The 22,356-nt window shown below is 51.5% G+C and overlaps 1 protein-coding gene across 1 annotated transcript in view; it reads right to left on the bottom strand.

Moving 5' to 3' along the window:
* Positions 1 to 3,205: 3,205 nt before the first annotated feature.
* The window catches only part of Slc9a1 (solute carrier family 9 member A1), a 49,596-nt gene continuing 30,445 nt past the window's right edge, over positions 3,206 to 22,356 (bottom strand). The window contains exons 2-12 of the mRNA XM_074080891.1: positions 16,068 to 16,528; positions 12,335 to 12,585; positions 11,074 to 11,291; positions 9,821 to 10,023; positions 7,879 to 7,968; positions 7,336 to 7,406; positions 7,034 to 7,207; positions 6,672 to 6,786; positions 6,407 to 6,508; positions 5,645 to 5,717; positions 3,206 to 5,018 (exon numbers count right to left, since the gene is read on the bottom strand). Coding sequence (XP_073936992.1) covers positions 4,681 to 5,018; positions 5,645 to 5,717; positions 6,407 to 6,508; positions 6,672 to 6,786; positions 7,034 to 7,207; positions 7,336 to 7,406; positions 7,879 to 7,968; positions 9,821 to 10,023; positions 11,074 to 11,291; positions 12,335 to 12,585; positions 16,068 to 16,528 — 2,096 coding nt within the window. The 3' untranslated portion in view covers positions 3,206 to 4,680. The remainder of the gene's footprint in view (positions 5,019 to 5,644; positions 5,718 to 6,406; positions 6,509 to 6,671; positions 6,787 to 7,033; positions 7,208 to 7,335; positions 7,407 to 7,878; positions 7,969 to 9,820; positions 10,024 to 11,073; positions 11,292 to 12,334; positions 12,586 to 16,067; positions 16,529 to 22,356) is intronic.

Below are 22,356 nucleotides of genomic sequence, written 5' to 3'. Positions count from 1 at the left end.
GGATTCTTGATCATTTAGTGAAAGTGTGAGGGGCTCCTGAGATAAAGAAATATTTGAGAAGCACTGCCGTCGAGGGAGCATCTCACTACCTGTTGGGAGGTTGCTTACACTGACCCCTCCCTTGCGGAGGCAGTGGTTGCTTGTCACCTCACGATACTCAGTGTGCACTGCTCATCTGGACTTGCCTTCCAATCTGAGTGGTGTTGCTGGCACCATCACTTCTGGGCTCCACAGAATGCCTTAGCCATCACTCACTGCCTACCCACCTTCATTTCTGGTGATGGACGTCTGGCAATGGTCTCACCATGGATTGCCCTGGTTTTATAGTGTTCTGCAAATGGGACAGAGCAGTGGGCAGTGCCAGCTGGGGAACATCGCTCTGTAAATCTGGGTTGTTGGCGGGAAGGAAGCAGTGCATGCTTTAAGTCAGTGACCAGTACATGGTTCCACTTTCCTTGAAGCCAAAATGCATAGGCCCAGGGGTCAAGGGGCAGACATGAGGGCATCTCCGCTCACCATCATTCCAAATTACCTACTGGAGGATTTGTGCCTTCTTTGTCCTTGACTGTGGCATCTTTAATGTTTGGGGGAGGAGGGCTTCCTTTAGGGAATACACATATGTTTCCTCTAAGTTGGAAGTGTATCCCCGATCGTGTTGAACTTGGCACGACTTAACCAAAAGGCAGAGAGGGGTCAACTACACTAGATATAGGGTGATTAGTTTGGACTACCAGAAGGAAAGTAAGTTCCTGCAATGCAATGAGGGGTGAGCAGGAAGACTATGACTGAAATCCAGGGGATTTGCTGGATGTCTCAAAGTGCTCCAAGGCCCAATAATGACTGTTGATGGGAAAGTAGGTAACACTGCAAACATCAGAGCAGTAGGAAGCTCAGCTGCATAGAACTCCCTGTCAGATAACCCTAATCTGCCACAGTGCTGGCCTGTGGTAAAGAACATGGAGGCCAGGTGTGGTAGAACATACCTGAATTCCAGCATAAGGAAGGATCTCAGCTGAGGCAGGATCATAAGTTCAAGGCCAGTCTGGGCTACACAGCAAGACTTATCTCCAAGAAGAAAAAAAAAAAATGGAGCTGGACACCAGTGGCTCATACCTATTATCCTAGTTACCTGGGAGGCTGATACCAGTAGGATTGTGGTTCAAGGCCAGCCTGGGCAAACGGTTTGAGAGACCCCCATCTCTAAAATAACCAAAATGAACTGGAGGTGTGGCTAAAGCGGTAGAGTGCCTGCTTTGCAAGTGCAAAGCCCTGAGTTCAAATTCTGGTTCCTCCCCCCACAAAAAACACCGTGGAAGCGTGTGGAAAAAGGATTCATGAATACCATCTTAGTCTACAAACATGAGGGCCATTGTAGTTTTCTGTGCCCCTTGTTGTCCTAAAGCATCAGTAATGACTAATGTTCTAAGTTGGCTTCCAGGTGAGTATAGCCAAAGGATGACAAGGAGAAGGTGTTGATGAGATTGTTTCTCCTGTCGTGAATGAGGGGTTTTCCCCCTTTATTGAAGAAAAATTGAGGTGAAATTCACACAACATACAACTGATCACTTAAGAGTATTTCGTATATAACACGATGTTGTGCAATCATCCCCACACCCTATTTCCAACTTTTTTATGCCCTCAAACAGAAATCCTGTAATCATTATGCAACAAAGACATGAGTTTTTCATCCAAAGACAAAAGTAGATGCTGAGGGGTGGAGGAATGACTGTTTGGAAGTCTTGTTTGCCTTCTAAATTCACTCATTTGGTCTTCCTTCCTCTGTGGCTTTCAGTTGGACTTGACACCACAGGCACCATCAGACTCAAAGAAGTGAGGACATTTATCCCCAGCTCCCCACCCCCAGCAGGGACTGTGTTCTGCTACCTATGGCATAGCTCTAGCTAGGCAGTCCCTCCCCTCTCCCCTTTTCACCTCTACATTTTGTTTGTTTGTTTAATCGTTTTTCTTTTTAGACAGGGTCTTGCTTGCTATGTAGCCCACTCTTGCCTTGAACTTGGGATCTTCGTGGGCTGCCATGCTTGGTGCTCTAGGAGTAGCGTGCCCTGCTAAGCCCCAACCTTGATAGCTTCCTGTAACCCTGCTCACACCCTTTGAGTATACCATCATTTCCTGCTGGGAGACCAACACAGGAATATACAGTATGGTTCTCCCTTCAGTCTTTTTCGGCACTGCCCACTTCAGACTTCATGAGTGGAACAGCTCTATACTGAGGTTCCAGGCTGGAGGGCAAACTCTCTAGGACAGCCCAGGTTCCGAGGGGAACTGGGGAGTGCACCAGGGCCCCATTGCCCTCTGGTGGTCAGTTCCTGGAAATATAGTTAGGGATCCAACCTCTGCAGAACTGTACCCACTACACACCTAAGCACCTCTCATCCAGGCTTCACTGACTTTCCACTATCTTTAGTTTAAGGACCAAAATCTTTTGGTGGTACTGGGGTTTGAAATCAGGGTTTCATGCTTGCTATTCAAGCACTCTTCCACTTGAGCCACACCTCCAACACTTTTTACTCTGGTCATTTTGACGATAAGGTGATCCTCACCCTTTGCTCACCTTTGCTCAGGTGATCCTATATTAAGCTTCCCATTGTCACTGGGATGAAAGGCACATGCCACCATATACAGCTTTTCTCTTTTAAGATGGGGGAGGGGGTTCGCAAACATTTTTGCCCGGGCTGGCCTGGAACCATGATCTTTCTCAACCTCCCAAGTAGCTAGGATTATAGGTGTGAGCCACCAAGTCCCAGCTAATGACCAAAATCTTAATTATGAACTTAAGGCCCCAATCTTGCCTCTCCTGCTGTCACTCTGACCCAGTCACACTGGCCTTTTTTCAAATCCCAGGGTGTTTGTATGTGCAGCTCCCAATAAGAATATCTGGACCTTTCTGAGACCTTCTCCATCTGGTGACCTCAGCACATGAGACAATCCTCCTATAATGTCACATACTCAGGAGAGTCCTCTCAACAGCCCCCTTGTCTTTTATTCACACCACTCACATGCACTGGGTTTTCCACAGCTGCTCTTCCGCACCAGGTGGGGTGCTCCCAAGGGCAGGTGCGTCCTGCCCAGCTCACTGCTGTGTCTCCAGAGCCTGGCACATGGGAATGACAACACCAGCAGCTAACGGTAGCCAAGTGTTTCTGTGCCAGCCTCAAGTCCCTCGTTCTTAGGAAGCAGCCCAGACTTTTATCAAAAACTCACATTGATTTATTAGAATATGAAAAAAGGTTCAGTTTCTTCTGTACAGGTGGTAGAGCGGCAGCAGTTGCGGTGGCTTTGTGCATGGTTGTCGATGTCATCTTTCATGGCGACTCCTGCCCAAAACAGCTCTTTGCATGGAGAGGAGAAAGACAGATGGGTCGAGCACCCATGGCCCTGTCCCTGGGAGAGGGACACTGACTATTGCACGATTCTGGAGTGGGAGGGGAGACAGATACCCATAGGCCTGGTCCTGGCCATGGTGGTGGGGGTGTAGGGAGTGGGGACCCAGGATTCTGTCCACTCCAGCAACTCTGCCCAGAGTGGGAGACCCTCAGGGAAAGCCCTCTCCCTTGGAGCTGGGCTCCACAGCAAGCTGGATACGCATGAGAGTGAGAGGCCTGGTGTAGGGGCAAGTGTGGGGGGGGAGAGAGTAAGAAAGAATAGGCCAGCAGGAAATGAGGGTCAGGCCCAAGGGCAAGGCAGGTGCCAGGGAACTCTGTGCCTGTGAGGTTGGAGAATCACGACAGGTGGGAGCCACAGCTGAAATCAGAGCCTTGGACAAAAGTTAAAAGCCCAGCAGGCAGAGGACCAATTTGGGAGAGGGTGTCAGACACACAGGCACAAATGAGGAGGCATGATTCTCTGGAGCAGAAGGCTGGGGTGAGAGGGGCTGAGCTCTGACCTGCCAGGGATTTTCAGATATCCTAAAACCAGGAGTGCCTCTGTGCAAACAGTATCAGATGTGGAAGTGCAAATCAAAATAGAAAGGTAGTACTTTCTGGAGCCCCAGACAGTCCCTCCCCCTGGTAGTGGCCCCAGAAAGGCCCAGTGGTCCTCATCACCCAAGTCACTTCACTGTCTAAAGCACCCCTGCTCCAGGCAGAGAAGCTCAGAGATGCCCCCAGCCTGCAGCTCTGAGCGAAGACAGCTTGGGTGGCCAGGTTGCCACAGCTGGCAGGAGTGGGCTGGGACTGCCATGGGTTGCTAATTCCTGCCCCTGGTTTCCTCAAATAAAAGAGGGCCTGGCCAAGAGCAAAGGAGGCCTCAGTTCCTTCCTTTCCTGGCTGGGATCACTATGGAGCCACAGGCTCTTTGGTTAGAAAGAAAGATTGGTCTGAATGAGGAGGGTGCTGGAGTAGAGGGAGGAGTCTTGTGGCCTGGGAGACTAAGGCCTGGTCCGAGTATGGGATAGCCTGGATCTGCAGGAGCAGGGCCTGCCTCACCAGCCCAGCAGTTCTGCCAAATAGATTTGGAAGGCAGTTCTGGTGGGAGGGGGCGCTTCCCAGGAGGCAGGGGGAAGCCGTGCTGCTGTGGGGATTGTGGACCCAGCTGCCATGCGCTGGGGAGGAAGGACAGGGCCAATCCAGGTCAGCAAGGGTGAGGGAGTCCCCAAGCTCTCCCCCAGTCCCTGCTCTGGTGGGAGAGTCTATGGGATAGGTGCTGCCCATTGGCCTGGCGCTACTGTCCCTTGGGGATGAAAGGCTCCCCTTCCCCAGGCTCAGGGTTGGGGCCTGGGTCACTGAGGCAGCGTTGTATCCTCTGGGAGCTGGGGCTGTCACTTGGCCCAGGGGTGAAGACATCGTCAGTGCCTGGGGACGAGGGCTCCTTGGTCCGCATCATAATGACTCCATCCTCATCCTCATCCTCCTCAGCCACCCTTGTTGGATCCCGGCTTAGCCCCAGGACCTTGCCCTTCAGCTCCTCATTCACCAGGTCCACAGACTCGGGTGACTGTGGGGAGGCTGGGTCGATGGTGATGACTGGCAAGTCTGCCTTTGGTTCGTAGGCCAGAGGGTCTGGGGACCGAGAGCAAGGCACAGGTTGGGTTCTGCCCTGAGCCCTGTCCAGCAGGCATCACGCCTCAAGAGCCCCCTCAGCCTGTGTCAGCAACTCCCAGGACCTTTCTGTGAATGCAGCCATTCTGTTGGGCTTCAGAGCCCTGCCTGCACAGGATTCAGTGACCACTTCATCTCCAGCCTCTCTTCCCTCAGACTGTTTCTCTCCTTGGACCAGGGGCTCCCACAGATTCCCTCCACGGGTTAAGAATTAGGGTTCTTCCGGAGTCAGGGCCTGCCCCAGGGGCCCAGGTCTGTCCTTATTCCCCTTCATGGGCTGGAGACCCTGCCCCTCTGCCAGGCACCCCGTCTGCCCCCAAATGCCATCACAGTCCTCACTGGATTCTCCACTGGGAGCACCATGTGCCTAGGGATGACAGCAGGGCCATTTGGCCACTCTGACAACCCCTAGCCCTACCTGAGGTAGATGTGGCTCATAGCTTGGGAGGAGGTGAAGAGATCAGAAATCAGAATGGGAGAGGCCTGGCCTCCCCAGTGGCTCTCTGGGGCCCATTTCTGTTGGCACCTCAGCCTCGGGAGGCAGTAGCACAGAGTACCCAGCCCTGAGGCCCCTCTGCAGGCCTTACCTGAGCCAATACGGGCCCGTGACATAGTGGGTGAGTCCAGCTTGTGGGCCGGCACTGTCAGGTAGTTGTTGATCTAATAAAGAGGGAGGAAAAAGTGAGCACAGGCAGCTAAAGTGGGGAGCTTCTCTGCACAGCACCCAAGGCCAGTAGTTCCTCATCAGCCCTTCCTTGTGCCTGCACCAGCACCCATGCTGGCAAGTAAGAGGCTCCCAAGTGCTTGTCCCAGGCTCTCAGGAAGCTGTGTGATCTCCCTGGGCAGCCTCAACTCCAGCCCTACCTGCTCCTGGGGTTCCAGACTAAGAAACCAACTCAAGGGGGGACACCTGGGCCCTGGATGGACCTAGGTATCTCAAACACAACCTTCCCTAAAAACCTTGTTCCTTCCTTGAGATCCCTATGGTGGACACTACTCCCAACCACTCCACCAGAAGCTTGACTCTTTCATTTTTCCTTGACCACCCTCAAACTAGTAACCAAGCCTTGCTAGTTCCATTTTCTCAGTATCCCTTAAGCCCACCTCCTCTTCTCCCTCTCCTGTCATAGCCCTAAGGCCCTAATCTAGACCACCCCTATCCCTTCCTCTATTACCTCCCCCAGGTCCCCATAAAGCTCAAACCCTCACACCATCAACAAGCCTCAAACTCCTCAGTTTCTAGAATAGGCCAATTTCCTCAGAAGACCCTGGGGGAGCTTGCGATGTGGTTGTGGGACACAACAAGATTCCCCAGAAAAGACAGGGGCCTGCTGCAGACTGGCTCACACCTTCTGTTCCAGCTGCCGGGCCTTCTGTCTCCGGAGCAGCATCTGGTTCCAGGCCTCCTCGTAGGGGTCAGCCACGAGTGTGTGTCTGTTGTAGGACCGCAACTGTGAGAAGAACTGCTGTCAGGGCACAGCAGGCCCTGGAAGCTGTGGGCACGTGTGCAGGGTGGGGTAGGGCAGTATTGCAGGCAGACAAGGGCATGCAGGGAAGGCTGCAGAAGGGAGCATGTGGTTCCTTTATCGGAGCCAGGCTGGGGCAGCCCCTCACCCGCTGCCTGGTCTTTTGCAGGTTGTTCCTCAGGATTTTGCGGATCTCCTCCTCCTTGTCCTTGGACAGTGCTGGCAGGATGCGCTCAGCAGTCAGGGACTTGGGATGGATGTTCCTGACACAACAGGGCACAGGTTAGGTCCTCATTCTTATGACCCTGGAGCCATTGGGCTGGGCCAGAAGGAGGCTAAGCTAGAGATGGCCCAGGTAGGTGGCCAAAGTCTCAGGCCCTTAGCGTAGCCCTGAAAATCTCACACCCACTCTGACTGGACAACAGGATTCCCCTGGTGGCTGTTCCAGACTGGGGACTGGGAGCTGGCATGTGGGTGCAGATGCTGTCCCGGTTAGCCACTGACACTCACTGCATAGAGACGGTGGAGACAGCAGAGGGGATCTTGCCCATGCCCCCACTTTCCACCAGCTCAATGGCCTGCTTCATCTCCATCTTGTGGTAGAAGGCAATGAGCTGGGGCTCCTTGGAGCGCTCGCCGGCTATCAAACACTTCTTCACATACTTCTTATTAAACCGATTAAGCCTGGTGGGAGGAGGAGGGAGGGAGATGGATGGAGCCAGCTTCTAGGTATGGGAGATGCCCAGGCCTCAGGAGACCCTTACCTGCCCCTCCCCCCACCCCCATCCCCATCCACCAGGCCTGGCACCTACTTGTCCTTCCAGTGGTGGTGGCCGTAGTGGCCACAAATGTCCTCGATGCCTGTCAGAAGGTGGTCCAGGAACTGAAATGGGCCCAGGGCCAAGTCAAGTCTCACTATTGGATTCCATCCCTACTCAGACCTCTGAACAAGTGTCTTTTCCTCCCCACCGCAAACACAACCCACATCTCCAGCCCAACTCTGGCTCTGCTCAGCCTGGTCTTGCAGTTCCAAAAGTAGCCAGGAGGTGGCACACACCTCCCAGTCATCCTGAAGCCCAGTAGAATGGTCATCACAAACCCTCTCTCCTGGAGTGAGCTAAGCCCCTTACTCTGAACCCACTTGAATTCAACTGAAGGCAGAGATGGCATAACACCTCCTTGGGCTCCCAGCTGCTAACATCACACCATCCCATCAGCTAGACCCTAGCAGGCAGCCTCAAGGGACTGAGGGACCACCCAGTACTGAGATAAGGTGAACAAAGACAGAGACTTAAGACCTAGCTGCTCCCTGAGCCTCCTCCAGTAACTGAAGGTCCAGCCCCAGCTTCCAGTACCTGTGTGTGGATCTCCTCATTGATGGAGCGCTTTGTTTCTTGCTTTTTCTTCACAGCCAACAGGTCTACCAGGGGCCGAATGGTCATGCCCTGTGGGACAGGTAGATGTCAGGTAAGGGTTTTGCCACCTTGGCAGAGAGGTCCTGAGGTGAATATACCCTTTCTGCTCTGAGGTCCTCAAAGTCCCAGGACTGAAGGGTGTTAGGACTCCCCACCTCCACCCCAGCACTTAGAAAAAAGTCAAGTCGTTAAGGCCACTTCTTCCTGGAGGTCTGACAGCTCAACCAACTGAATGAGCTTCACACTGTATATCTAGTTGGGGACTGAGTTCAAATGTGGGCTCTACCACAGACCCACTCTGCAACCCCAAGTAAGGAGTTGGTCCTTGAATACAAGGAGAACCACCTCTGATCTGCCTCCTTCACAGGTTGCTGGGAGGCTCTAGGAATAACAGATGTAGCTAATTTCACTGCACACTTGCCATGTGACAGTTGTGTTTCACAAGTATTACTCTTTAGTGCCTATAACACCCCTAAGAGGTACTTCCCTTCATTGTTCCCATATTATAGATGAGGAAACTGAGGCTCAGAGAGGGTGAGCAACTTCTAAAAGTCCCATAGAAGTAGTAGAGTCAAGAATCAAAACTAGGTAAACTAAACAGGGGCAAACAGTTTACGAAACCTTATCTTGAAAAGACTCAACAGAAAAAAGAAGTGGTTGAGTGGCTCAAGTGGTAGAGCATCTACCTAGCAAGCATGAGGCCCTGAGTTCAAACCCCAGTACCACCAAAAAACAAAAACCAACCAAACAAAAAAAACCTAGGTAGGTTGGCTCCGGAGGGAGGTCCCCAACCAATATGACCTTCAATACAAGTGGGCGGGGGGAGAAATGACCCAAGCCTTGTATGCACATATGAATAATAAAATTAAAAGAAAAATACAAGTGGGCTTGAAAAACCATTAGTATATATGACTGCAAAGTCAAAGTGAGACAGTATTTTCGATGATGGAATCAGGGCTAGAGAACCAGAGGCAGCCCCTTTCCTTTTAAATGATGGAAAATAAGCCCACCTCCAGGAAGTCTCCCATTTTTTTCTCTTGAGAAGCCAAAGATGTGACCCATCTAGGGCTTTGTGAGGATTAGTGTCCAGAAAAGACAGAAGGAAGGCAAAGAAACGGAGGCCTAGGCAGAGTTTCTCCCCTACCCAAAGTCCCACAGTTAAGTACAGGAGAACAATTTTCACCATTCCAGGCTGGGCTTCCTTGAGGGATGGGGGTGAGGACAAGGATAGGGCTCTCAGCTAGCTAAGGCTGGGTCACTTAATGCATACAAATCACTGACCAGGGTATGGTGGTGCCTTCCTATAATCCCAGTACTAGGGGAGGCTGAGACAGGAAGATGGAGAGTTCAAGGCCAACTTGGGCTACACAGAAATTCAGCAAGAGCCTGTCTCAAAAAAATCAAGAATCACTGAGCAGTGAGGGCTGGAAGGATTCTTGGAGACCATCTAGCCTAGTCCCATCACTTCACAAATGGGGAACTAAGACACGCAGACTGTGTCAGAGCTAGGGCTGTTTACAGGTCTCCAGTTGCCTGGCTCGGAGACTTGACCAGTTGCCCATGCTGTGCTGTTCCCATTTTACAGAAACTGAAGAGGGGTGGAGAAAGAGTCAGGTCTTGGGCCAGCTGACTGCTCACATCTTTTAAGTGGTTCCTAATGAAGTTGGGCAACATTCTGGCATTTTACACACAGATCACTCCCTTTACAATGACTCGTTCTAATTGTCACTTTACAACTGAGGAAACTGAAGCCAAAAGTGGGGGGTGGCTTGCCCAAGGTCATGCAGCAAGAGCTGGGACTATAACTCAGGGCCCCATTTTGCACAACACTTTCCTCTTTCCATGGGAATGAGGCAGGGCCTGTCCCACCCGGGCTCAGCACCTGCACAAAGACGGTGAAGAAGATGACGGTGATGATGGCAGTGAGGAACAGGTCACACATGGGGAAGTGCTGCTTGTCCAGGAGATAGCCCAGGGAGAAGGCGATGGCCCCTCGCAGGCCCCCGTAGGCAATGATGAACTGGTCCTTGGGAGTCAGTTTCACAATGCGGAATTTGTTGATGAACCAGGTCAGGCCCAGCACGCCTGCCAGGGAAGGAGGCAGAGGAGGGTTGGCTGCTCAGCACCTCCTGACTCTGCACCAGGGACTTCCTTATGTATCCCAGAAGCCTCCACCACTAAGCTCACCCACCTCACTCATTTCCTGGGTCCCTCAGCCTAGGGGGCTCCAAGTTCCTCAATCTAAGAGCAAGGTGGATCCTTAACGGGGCTCCCCAACCTGGATGTGCTTTGGACACATCACAGAGTCCTCCAGTGGCCGGGAAGGGGAGAGGGAAAGTCGAAACAAGGGTGGTCATGAGTTGCTACTTGTTAAATAAGATGGGCACATGGAGAATTATCCTATTCTCTCTGTTTTCCTATGGATTTGAAATTTTCCATAATAAAACATTACTTCAAAATGCAGGCTGGGTCCAACCTCAACCCACAAAAACCAGAATCCCTAGAGGATAAGGAAAAGCAACACCAGGATTTTAAGAATTGCTCCAAGCAAATGTGACACCAGCCAGGCTTGGGGACCACAGACTTGGCCCTGATCTCAGGGGGATGTGAGACCCAGGACAGCCATGGAGTAAGGCCACCAGGCACATAGGAGTGGAACCTAAGGATCCAGGGCTCAGAGGTGGGATTAGACCTTCCACACATGACACCTCACACATCACAGCCCTTCCACACACTGCACCCACATACACCCCAAAGCCCAGCTCCTATATACACCACCCCATACACAACATCCTAGTCCTTCCACACATTATACCACATCTAGATCTCCCCTCTACACAACACTGTATACACTTACACACACATTAGTCCAGCACCTCCACTCAATGCACTGACACACACTGCACCTCACACACATAGCACAGATACTACAGCTCAGCCCCTACATGTGTCATACCACACCCAACCAAAATGCACCACACTCACCTCCACAGCCCTAAAAAACCACCCACAACCGCATACATCCATGACACCCTAGCACTCCCATTGTACCACACATCCTCCCCTCAGCTTAGCCCCTCTACACAACACACTGTATATCCCCCCAGCCCCCCACGGCCTAGGTCCGGCCCTCACCCAGCACTCGGGCGATGAGGCAGAAGAGCAGGGTGCTAATGACAAAGGTCCAGTTCCAGTGATGGGAGCCGGCCACAGTGGAGACACCAAGGAAGATGAAGATGAGGGTCTCGCTGACGCTGCTCCACATCTTCAGGAAATACTTGATGGTGGTGTGGGACTTGTGGGAGATGTTGGCCTCCACGTACGGACGCATCACCACCCCTGAGGCGATGAGTCTGGGATGGGGAAAGCAGGATTCAGGAGAGTGGCTGAGCAGCCCCTTCCCACAGCCCTCTGCTGCCAGGGGCTGCTGTGCTAGAATAAACAAGTGTCTGTTTAGGGGAAGCTCTTAGGGGCCAGACACCTGTGTGCTTTGTTCACCTGTTCTCACTCGATTCACACATCAAGCCCACAGGGCCGGGCACATTCTTGTATTTTTCATGAGAGGTCTGACTTTCGCAGAAATAAAGTCACCTGCCCATTGTCATACTGGAATGAATAGCAGTGCTAAGATGCTATGGTCTTTCTAACTCCAAAGTCTGACCCTTCTCCCCAGGGAGAGTCGATGACATACTCCATGATCTCTCAGGTCTATTCCCTTCAAATATGACTCCCTGCCACCATGCACAGGCATCTTCCTAGGGAACTTTACTCTAATAGCAGCCCGAGACCACCCACACTCCACCACACTGGGCTCTGCTTTTGCTGGCCAGGCTTCCTCCTGCTGCCCAGAATCTCCAGTTCAGCCCAGCCTCTCTGCTTCTGCTGTTTTTCCCATTGGGAACCCCTCTGCACCTCAATGCCTCTCCACAGACCACCTCTCATAGCGGATGCCTCAGGACCTTCAAGACTCAGGCCTGAGAAGCCTTTCCTGGGGCGGCTGAAGAGAGGAATGCATGAGAGCCTGTGGCAACTCCAATACCAGGACTCCCTTTGAGGCAAAGGAAGGGAAGAAGTGGCAGGGCTGACACTTCCCAGTGCTTCTGAGGACAGCCCAGGGTGCTGCCTCCTGTGCTCTGGGCTAGCCCCAACGCTCTCAGCCAGGAATGCTCTCTCCAAATTCCCAAATCCCACAAAGCCCAGCAGAAGTACCTTCTAAGAAGCCTGATGACCTTGGTCATTTAAGTGGCTATAATGCAGGTCTGGAGCCTGGAGCTCCTGTCTCATGTCTGGAGCTGGAGGCTGGGTCCTGGGAGATCCCTGGTGACCTCCTGAGGCTGGGAACTTCATGCTAGCAACCTCCCCAGCCAAGCCCACCTCCCACCACACCCAGACTCACGCCATGATGCCTGAAAGGTGGAAGAGCTCGGCTGATAAGTAGGCCATGTAGCTGTAGAGGAAGACGAAGAGCGGCTCGATGACACGAATGTGGGAGGTGAATCGAGAGGTGAAGGCTGCGATGACCCCGTAGACCACGCCCACAAACACCCCACCCAGGGCCACTACGAAGAAGCTCAGGAAGCCGAGGACTATGTCCACGATGCCCACTTGATCATAGTTGGCAAACTCTTCAAAGAGGTGATACAGGACCTGGGGAGGGGTGTAGGCTGGTGGGCAGGAAGGCAGGGCCCTGGACCCACAGCTCCCTGGAGTCCACCCAGAATGATCCCATCCCCTCTATGACCATGGCCACAGAACAGGCCATGTGGTAACAGAGAAACCCTAGTACCAAGCAAGTGCTCAGAACCATGGTGTGGAGGTCAAGGGGGCTTGCCTGGGGCCTGTCACACCATGCTAGTTATGAGCACAAACCTTGAAGCCAAATGGCTGGGTTAGAATCCTGGCCTTGCCACTCCCTAGCTGTGTATACAGCATCAATTACTCAAAATCCCTGTGCCTTAGTTTTCTCATCCACAAAATGGAGACAAAGAGTGCCTATATTACAGGGCTCCTATGAGGTTTCAGTTAGTAGTGTTTAGCACTGTGTCCAGTGCAGTGCTGGTACCAATGGTACTATCAAGTCTGCCTATCTCACTAACCTCGCCCAAACCACACCTCTCTCTGGATTTTAGTCTTTTAGTACAAAACAGGGAAATTCAGACAGTGAACTAGAATAGGATTTCTTTCTTTTTCTTTTTTTTGGTGGTACTGGGAGTTGAACTCAGGGCCTAGGCAGTCACACTAACACTTGGGCCATGCCCACCAGCCCTTTTTTGCTTTAGCTTCTTTTCAGGTAGGATCTTATGTTTTTCCCTGGCTAGCCTGGACTGTGATCCTCCTACCTATGTCCCCCACATAGCTGGGATGACAAGCACGTGCCACCATGCCTGGCTTGTTGAAATGGGATCTTGCTAACTTTTTGCTTGGGCTGGTCTTGAACCATGAACCTCCTGATCTGCCCCTGAGTAGTTGAGATTATAAGCGTGAGCCACCATGCCCAGCCAAGAGCAGGATTTCTTAACTGCTCAAAATACATGTGGCCAGGCCATACCTATTTAACAAGCTCCCCAGGTGGTATAATGAACAGCCAAGTTCAGATGCTATGGAACTGTAGGCTCAAAAGGTTTCCTGTCCTCTGGACTAGGAAATAGATGGACCCCATAACACTATTATCAGATAGTATAAAGCCCTTTGGACAATATTTATTCTACTCAACACTCAAAAACCTGTTGAGGTAGGCAGACCAAGGATACCTATTCCCTTGCTAAACTGTGGCTCAGAGAGGTAAAATCACATGCCAGAGGACCCCCTGGGAATAGGACTGGGCCCAGAACTTATTCTGATTGCCTTGGGATGAGGCCTCTCCAATGGGCTCAACTTCTGGGTTCTACTTTCCTAGAGGCAGCACCATGGCTCACTGGCCTACTTGAGTCCAGCACTAGACAGCTCTGCCAGGAACCAGATGGGGAGTTTCCAGGCCAGGTAGGAAAGGAGAAAAGACCTAATAATTCATGAGAGGTAAACTTTTCAAGTCTCCAGCACTTGGGCAATCCCTGGAGGTAGGGATAAGGGGCAAGAAGGGTGACAGGGCACTGAACTGGTGCCAAGAAGTGTAAGGGCAGCCTTTCTGCCTGGAAGTAGGGCACTCACACTGGTGCTCAGAACTCCAGAAAAGGCCCAATTTTGGGTCAGGCAGGAAGGGCAGGTGCTAGGTTCTAACCAGGCCCCAGAGCTGCCTGGACCACAGCTGTCTGAGAGACAGGGCAGGGTAGCAGCAGCAGACAGCCTTGTCTGAGGTACACTCAGCCCTGGGCTACCCGAACTCACTCCTAGCCTGAGGAGACTCCTAAGTCCTTGTGGTCTGTCACATAGGCTCCTGGGGTGGGCCTGGCACTTTTGTCAGAGGCATTTCAGAGAGGCAGTGTGTCGTAGGTCTGTGTTTGTGCTCTGAACGAGATGTGTAACTTTGAACCCTGGCTACATCACTCATCATCTAATGTAACCCCTCAGTGTCTCAGTTTCTTTTCATCTGGGAAACCTGAGATAACAGTGTCCACCTCATGAAGTTACTGTGCAGATCAGATGGAATACCCCCTGGGCAGGAAGCACTTGAACACCACCAATCGCCACCACAGCCACCACCTTTGGGAGGCATGGCTGTGAGTCCTAAGTGGCTGGACTGAGTTATGTACTTGACACAGTGGTGTCAACTTGAACTTACATTCACACCTGACTGGGACTGGGACTGTGTGCTCTGGCATCCACTGGCTTCACAGATAAGAATGAGCAGAATTCCTGTAAGAACCCAGGAGGGTTACTGGCTGAGAACTGTGAGTCCTGCATCACAGCTAGGGAAACTGAGGCTTCTGTGGTAACCCTGGGAAAAGGCTGGTGCTAGAAGAGATTAGGAGAGGCCTGCCTGCTCGGGTCCAGCTGCTGCTCTACCCTGCCCCATGAGGAGCCAGTGAGAAGAGGAAAGGAAGGAAAAGGAGGCCCAGGCTGTAGCAACTGAACACCACAGTCTGTATCTATTTGAAGTCTGTATCTATTTTGTGTCCCGAGGGGTGTGGACAGTGAGCGCATGTATGAGCAGGGATGGGCACGCAGACCTGTTCTTGTATTTTCCTGTGTGTGTGGCTGCTCTTTGAGAGGTCCAGCTTGGGAAGACATGAACCTGCGTGTATATACACACACCTATTTCCTGAGGAAACTGGCTGGGAGCATGTGTGCAGGCACGTACAATGCTGCTATATGCAGGTTCTGTATTGCTTGCCTTCATGAAGCCCTGCAAGGAAAGCACTAACACTCTGCCATTTTGCAGCTGTTAAAGGTGGGGTCCACAGAGGCATTAGTCACTTTGCTTAAGGTCACACAGAAAGTGGCTAACCCATTCTAGGCTTGTGGGGGGTAAAGCTCCTTTCACAATCTCTGCCCCCAAACTCTGCACATATCAAAGTCTAACTTAAGACAGCCACACTCCAGGGGCCAGGCATGGAATTCCAGCTACTCAGGAGACAGATTGGGAGGATCGAGGTTTAAGTCCAGCCTGGATGAAAAGTTTATTCCCCACCTAAACAAAAGAGCATGGTGTGATGGTGTGTGCCTGTAATTCTAGCTAAAAGGAAGACCATAAGTAGGATGATAAAGGTCCAAGGCCAGGGTCAGGGAAAAGACCCTCTTTGAAAAACACCTAAAGCAAAAAGGGCCCTGGGAGCATGGCTCAAGTGGTAGAACACCTGCCTACCAAGTGCAAGGACATGCCTTTAAACCCCAGTACATCAAAAGGGGGAAACTGAGGCACAAGGAGAATAAGTAATTTGGCTAAGACCACATCGAAAGGCAAGTTGAAGAGGGAGCATCTGACCAAGGAAGGCCAAGAGCTCAGGCTCTGAAGTGAGATAGAGCTGGTTCTGCCATATTCTAGCAAGTTGTTAACTCCTTTGGGCCTGTTTCCTGCTCTGTAAAATGAGTACCATAAGCTTCTCCTCAGGTTGCCCTGCATGCTCACATGGTGTCTGGGACACAGCAAGGATGAATGGATGCTAGCTGTTTTTTATTACTGGTATTAGCAGGCACATGAGGGATTGGGCCTGGGGCCCATCTGCATGTGGGTGCAGCCACAGGCCCCTCACCACAGTGACGGCATCGTTGAGCAGGGACTCCCCGAAGACCAGTATGTGCAGCAGCTCGTTGATGTGGATCTCCTCAAAGACAGCCAGCACAGCCACTGGGTCCACGGCGGAGATGATGCTGCCAAAGAGCAGGGTGTCGAGGAGGCCAATGTTGTTGATCTGTTCACCGCCCACAAGGCACACAGCATACATGAGGCCGCCCAGGAAGAAGGCGTTCCACAGCGTGCCCACCACAGCGAAGATCAGGATGGTCCCCAGGTTCTCCGTGAACTGCCGAAGCGGCAGGAAGTAGCCGGCATCCAAGATGATGGGAGGCAGCAGGAAGAGGAAGAAGACCTCTGACTGCAGGAAGGGGGGCGTCTCGCCCACGCCCTTGATCAGGCCCCCCACCAGCAGCCCCACCACAATCAGCAGACAGCTCTCTGGGACGATGCTCGAGATGGTGGGGATCACATGAAAACCTGCGGAGGGCGAGAGAACGGGAGGCCGTGGGCTTTCGGGCGAGCCAGAACAGAGGTTGGGGACAGGACGGGGGGACCAGAAGAGCACTTGGCGAGAGGTGCACAGGCTTGGTCTCAGAAGGCTGCTCTGTTAACTCTGAGCCTCAGCTTCCTCGCCTGTAAAATGGAAGGGATAATACCAGCTTCACAGGGTTGTGGTATAAAACGATGTTTTTAAAGTGTTTTTTTCAAAGGACATTCACATGCTGTCTCTGTCATAAAATATTAGAAAGCAGCGGCTCTCTATGCCTCCAGAGGCAGAAATTATAAACTGATTTCCAAGGTGCCAAGTATCAAAGGCATAACCTCCACCTGAACCCATGGCATCTTTCCAGGCATGAGGTCAGGAAGGCTGACTTGAGTTCTGAAGGAAGAATAGTAATCTAAGGATTCTGTCTGAGGGAAGGTGGTGGTTGCCTGTCATGGAAATGTTTAATCTGAAGCAGAAACAAATGGTAGATAAGTGGCATAGGAGATAGAAGAAAACAGAGAAGAATCAAAGAACATCGATGCAGGAAGGAACTTAGGGGCATTAAGGCCCAGGATCTGCAAACTTGTAGAGTACACACAATGATCTCCAATCTCAGACTTGCAGGCAAAAGACACCTGTGCCTTATCGTGGTCTGCTTTCCCGCGAGGCAAGGTAGGTCTCCAAGAGCCCCAAGGACTCAACAGCCATCAATTTCCTCATGTGAGACAAACGGTATGTGCAGCCCTGCTTCCATCCCAATCCCACCCACTCAAAAGATGGGGCCACTGAGGCTCAGAAAGGTGAAGGGACTTGCCCAAAGTCACATAGCAAATTAGTAGCAGAACCAAGAGGGAACCCAGGTCTGACCCCAGGTCCCATCAGGACATAGTAGGGGCTGAACAAATGTCTGATTTGAAAATTCACAAGGCTGAACCAAGATTCCTAAGCAGCCCCCCGGCCTCTGTTTTCATTGTCCAGAGATCTTTGGGAGGGAGAGGGGAAATTCCTCCCCTGTCTAAGCCCCTCCTACTCTCAGGTAATGACCAGGGCAATGCTAGCACGGTCACAAGTCCAGGCCCACATTATCCAGGCCCAGGACCCAGGCGTGGGGCCAAGCGCTTAGAGATTCTCAAAACACATTTCTATCATAGAAAAAAAGTATGTCTCCATCCTAGGCTGCGAGGGGACTTCAAAGCTAACTAGTACATTTTCCTGGTTTCAAGACAGACCTGACCAAAAGTTACCTCTTGAGTCTACAGACTTCTTGAGTCTGTAGAGTCTACCAGTAACACCCAGTGTTCAGGAGGCTGGCAACTGGACGAGCGAGGTCAGGTTGGTCCAAATCTCTTTTGCTGTACAGGATAAAGCCCGAACTTTCAGCATGCCTTTGTCATGCTTTGCCTCATGTGTAGGGGGAAGCCCCACAGTCAACCCTAATATTTCCCCCTTACTAAGTTCCTTGCAATGAACCACCAAATGAGCCACATTCTCTTTTGCCTGCTCACCTTTGCCTGGTCTACTCCTCTCTCTAGACCCTTCCTGTGCCTCCATCCCCAGGGTGGGCCTAGCTCCATGTGCTTCTGCCTCCTCCTCCTTCAGAAGGTGTTTCCTGGCCACCCTGTATCTCCAGGGCATGGGTCCTTGTCTGGTGGCTCCCTCTCTCACAACATTCAAGCCACAGTCACTGTCCATGTTCCTCTTTCCGTGGCACCAACTGAAGTCAGATAACCAGAGGAAGTAATGAGACAAGGCCAGGGCACCTCACCGAGGTGAGATAGGATGGCATGTGGGTTGCTACAGTTTGGATCCTGAATGTCCTCCAAAGGCCCATGTTTTAAAGGATTGGTCCCCAGGGTAGTGCTGTTGGGAGATGGTGGAACCTTTAAGAGGTCAGGTCTAGTGAGTGAGACGGTTTCAGGTCACTGGGTCACTTGCCCTGGAAAGGACTGTGGGGACCTCCTAGCCCCTCCTCCCTTGTTGTGTTAGCACCCTAGCTCCTGATGAAAGCATTTTTTGCACTGTAAGCCAAAATTTAAAAGTTCTTTTTCTTTTTTGGGCAATACTAGGGATTGAATTTAGGGCCTCATGTTTAGTAAGCAATCGCTCTACCACTTAAGCCACACCCAGTCCTTTTGCTTTTAGTTTGTTTTTCAGATAAGGTCTCATGCTTTTGCCTAGGTCAGCCTTGGACTGTAATCTTCCTATCTCTGCTTCCTGCATAGCTGGGACCACAGCATGTGCCACCTTGCCCAGTTTGATTTTGAGATAGGGTCTTACTAACTTTTGCCCAGGTTGGCCTTGAACCTTGTTTCTCCTGTCTCTACCTCCTGAGTAGTTGGGATTATAGGCATGTACTACCACACCCAGCCCAAAAAATTCTCTTTAAAGTTGATTATCTCAGGTATTTCATTATAAGAACAGCTGACCAATACAAGGGTTTAGAGAATTCTTACAGACACAGTCCAAAAAGCAGCTTCCCAAGGCTAGAAGTCCAGCTCCAGTCAGTTGGCCCTCCTGAGTGTCTCAGGTCCCATCCTGGAGTTAGTACCAACAGTTGCTCTGGAGAAGACAGAGTCTAAAGAAGCAGCCCAGGGCAGGCAGAGGACAACTTCTATCTTCTACCTAGCAGGGAAGGCTTGAAAAATGTCTCCTACCCTCTGTATCATCTTTCTAGTCTCAGAACTTTCCTGGCCCATGAAATGCCAGACAGTGAGCTAGAGACCCAAAGCCAAATTGGCCACGGCTCCTGCCTGGGAAGGGAGAAGGTGTGTGAAACAAGCCAAGAGTAGTAACATGAAGGATGTTCATTGTTCCTGAAGGTGTTCCACGAGCCAGTATTGTGCTGGGGCTTGGCACAGGCCGTCTCACTCAGTCCTCACACAGCCTTGTGGGGTTGGTACTGTCCCCATTCTGCACAAGACAAGCCTGGGCTCTGCAAGATGAGGTGCCTCCCTGAGTCTAAGAGGGGAGCACCACTCTCGCGTCAGTGTCTCAAACCTGGAACAGAGAGCTGCCAAGCCCTTTGCTTGAGCACCAGGATTTTCCCCAAGTCAGGCTGTACTGAGTACTGGGGACAGCGAGGTGGCTTGGGAGCTTATGGGAATGGCCAGGTTTTCTGGACCATGGGACTCTATCACAGGTAAGCACGCAGCCAGCATTCCCACAGGACAGATGAGAAAGTGGAGCTCTGACAGGAGGTAGGATGCATCCCGCCAGAACAACTAGGACTAGGTCGCAGGCCTCCTGATGAGAACAGAACACTTTCTTCTGCTTAAGCCAGCTCCCAGGGTATCTGCACTGAAGCCATCTTCCTGGCACAGACACCAACACTCCTCCCAGTGAGCAGCGGCTTCTGGGGCCTCTGGGGCAGGGCAGGGTTGGGCTGGACCCAGGCTGTGGGGGAAGGTCTGAATTTGCTTGCTCTTGCTTGGCCCCTTGCCCACAGTAGGTGGCACATTACTAAAAGGAGCTTCCAGGGGAGGGTGAAGTGGGTTTGGTCAGGAGGAGGCTCCTCAGGGAAGGGAGGAGTGCTCACAGTGTGTCCTAGCTTGTCCCGTTCCTAAGGCCCTGGCTCTACAAATCATCCCCACCCTGCATACCTGAATAGTATCCTTAAAGCACAGGAAGCTGCTAACACCAGATGTGAAAAGGGCATGGAAGAATGGATAGGGACCCTGGCATGGTAAGAAAGGGCCAGCACTGAGGAAGGCCCCAGGATGCCAAGAAATGACACGAAACTTCTAGGGCTCATATTTGTCGTGCTGCTAATGCTGCCACGATGGAATGGGGTGGACACAATTAGAATCAGATCCAGAGACATGAGAGCTGGATGAACCTCTTGGAGAGCATTTCATTCTCCATTACGTGGTTAGGGAAATGGAAACTTCAGGAGAGCCAGTGACCTGTCCACCATGAGACAGGATTCTCCAAGGCACACTGCTTCCTGTAGTGACTTAAGCCACACTGCCTCCTGGAGGCATCCATGCCACTAGAAAGAAGCAAAGAAGCAAGGTGCGGAATTGCATACCTCCAGTCAGGGGCCAAACCCTCAGGATACAGTACAGGGTTGATCTGTCCTTGAGGAGAAGAGGCCAGGAGAGGGGATAAGTGATAGTTTGAACACATGCACACACCCAGGAACATGCAGACACGTAGGTTGGTTGGGGGCTCTCAGGCTCTCTGTAGCTGCTCTGCCCTTCACCATGAAAACATTTTATTTACATTTCTCAGACTGTCCCCGTCTGCTCAGGCTGGCCCAGTGGAACAGGCAAGGTTGTCCCAAGTCACCCTTGGTTGCTAGGGTAACCAGATACTCCTAGTCCCTTCCCACAACCCTCCCCTGGTCTAGGAAGTCAGAGGGCAGTGCTGGGAAGGAGGGTCTCCAAGGCCAACTGGCATTGGGTCACCAGGAACCCAGGGCAAGCTGGGGGCTCTGCCGCCCTACTTCCAGGCCTGAGGATTGCTTTGGGGCTGCAACTCGGCCAAGTCCCAAGGGATTCCTACTTGCACAATGATTCCATTTCTTTACTCCCTCTTCAACTGCCCTAGCAACCAGTCTCAACTACAGCAATAAAAGGCAATCCCCCACCATAAAAGCCCAGCACTGTACAGTTTGTAGTAGTGTGCTCTAATGCTTGTTATAACCTCATTTGCTTTTGACCGCAGCTCTGAGAGGACCCAATTTTACAGATGAGGAAACAAGCACAGCAAGGTTAAGCAACTTGCTCACAGTCACACAGCTGCTAACTGGTATTCAAAACCTAGGCAAGTTCAGCTCCAGAGTCTGTGTTCTTAGCCACTCACCCTATTATCCCTAGTTATATTCTTATTTTGTTTTCAAGGGGAACATGTACCTAGGACCAAAGAAGCCCAAAGCAGTTCCCAGAGAACCAGAAGGAGCCATTTTTTCCATGAGCCCTTCTTCTCCAAGGGAAGTCTTCCATGGCTGTCTTCCTCTCTGGTGGCCTAGTAAAGAGCTCACGAAGCCCGTCTTCCTCTGAAGCCTTCCCTGCTGGAAGGCCTCTAGAGTGAACTCAGACAGGAGGGTGCTGTTCCTACCAACACTTATGGCATTGGGTGGGAATTATTCAGACTGCTGATTCTTCTACCACCAAGCTCAGCCACGAGGACCAGGGAGCAAGATAAACTAGATCACAAAAGACTCAGCTACTGCCTCAACAGGATCCAGGTAGACCTGCAGAGAAAGCAGACCCATGACACCAGCTACCATCTTGTGTTCCTCTGCCAGCAAACTAGCAGGGTAGCCTAGGCAAGTTACTTTACAGCTCCTACCCTGTTTCCACACCAGTGTGAAAGGCTACTTCCAAGGATGTCTTCCAAGGAAGTTCAAAAAGAGTGAAGAATGCCAAATAATGCCAAATAATGAGCTGGGTATGGGTGTACACACCTGTCATCCCAGCTGCTTGGGAGGCTGAGACAGGAGGATCATGAGTTCAAGGCCAGAACAGGCAACTTCATGAGACCTTGTCTAAAAAAAAAGGCTGCCAAACAATGTTGCAATGTTGGTATCCAACATTAGTAAAAAGTGGTAACTATTACATTAAAATAGTCTTCAAAACCTGAGTATAACACAAATACATTATTGAGACCTGTTGGTGTGCATGTGCCCATTGGTGGGCTATAAATTGCCCAACATGGGAACTTTCTAGGGTCATCTGGGTCTCTAGGTAATAGCACAGAGTAGGCATTAACACTTGTGAACCGAGATAAAACTGACCTGGTTAGATGTGAAGGGTAGGGAAGAGGAAGGAGGTGAAGATGGCTCTGAGCTTTCAAGAGAAGTGGTGCTAAAGAGAAA

This window comes from Castor canadensis, chromosome 7, assembly GCF_047511655.1.
Source record: "Castor canadensis chromosome 7, mCasCan1.hap1v2, whole genome shotgun sequence".
NCBI lineage: Eukaryota > Metazoa > Chordata > Mammalia > Rodentia > Castoridae > Castor > Castor canadensis.
The sequence above is the reverse complement of the archived record's forward strand: the minus strand, read 5'-3'. Positions and strand labels throughout refer to the sequence as shown.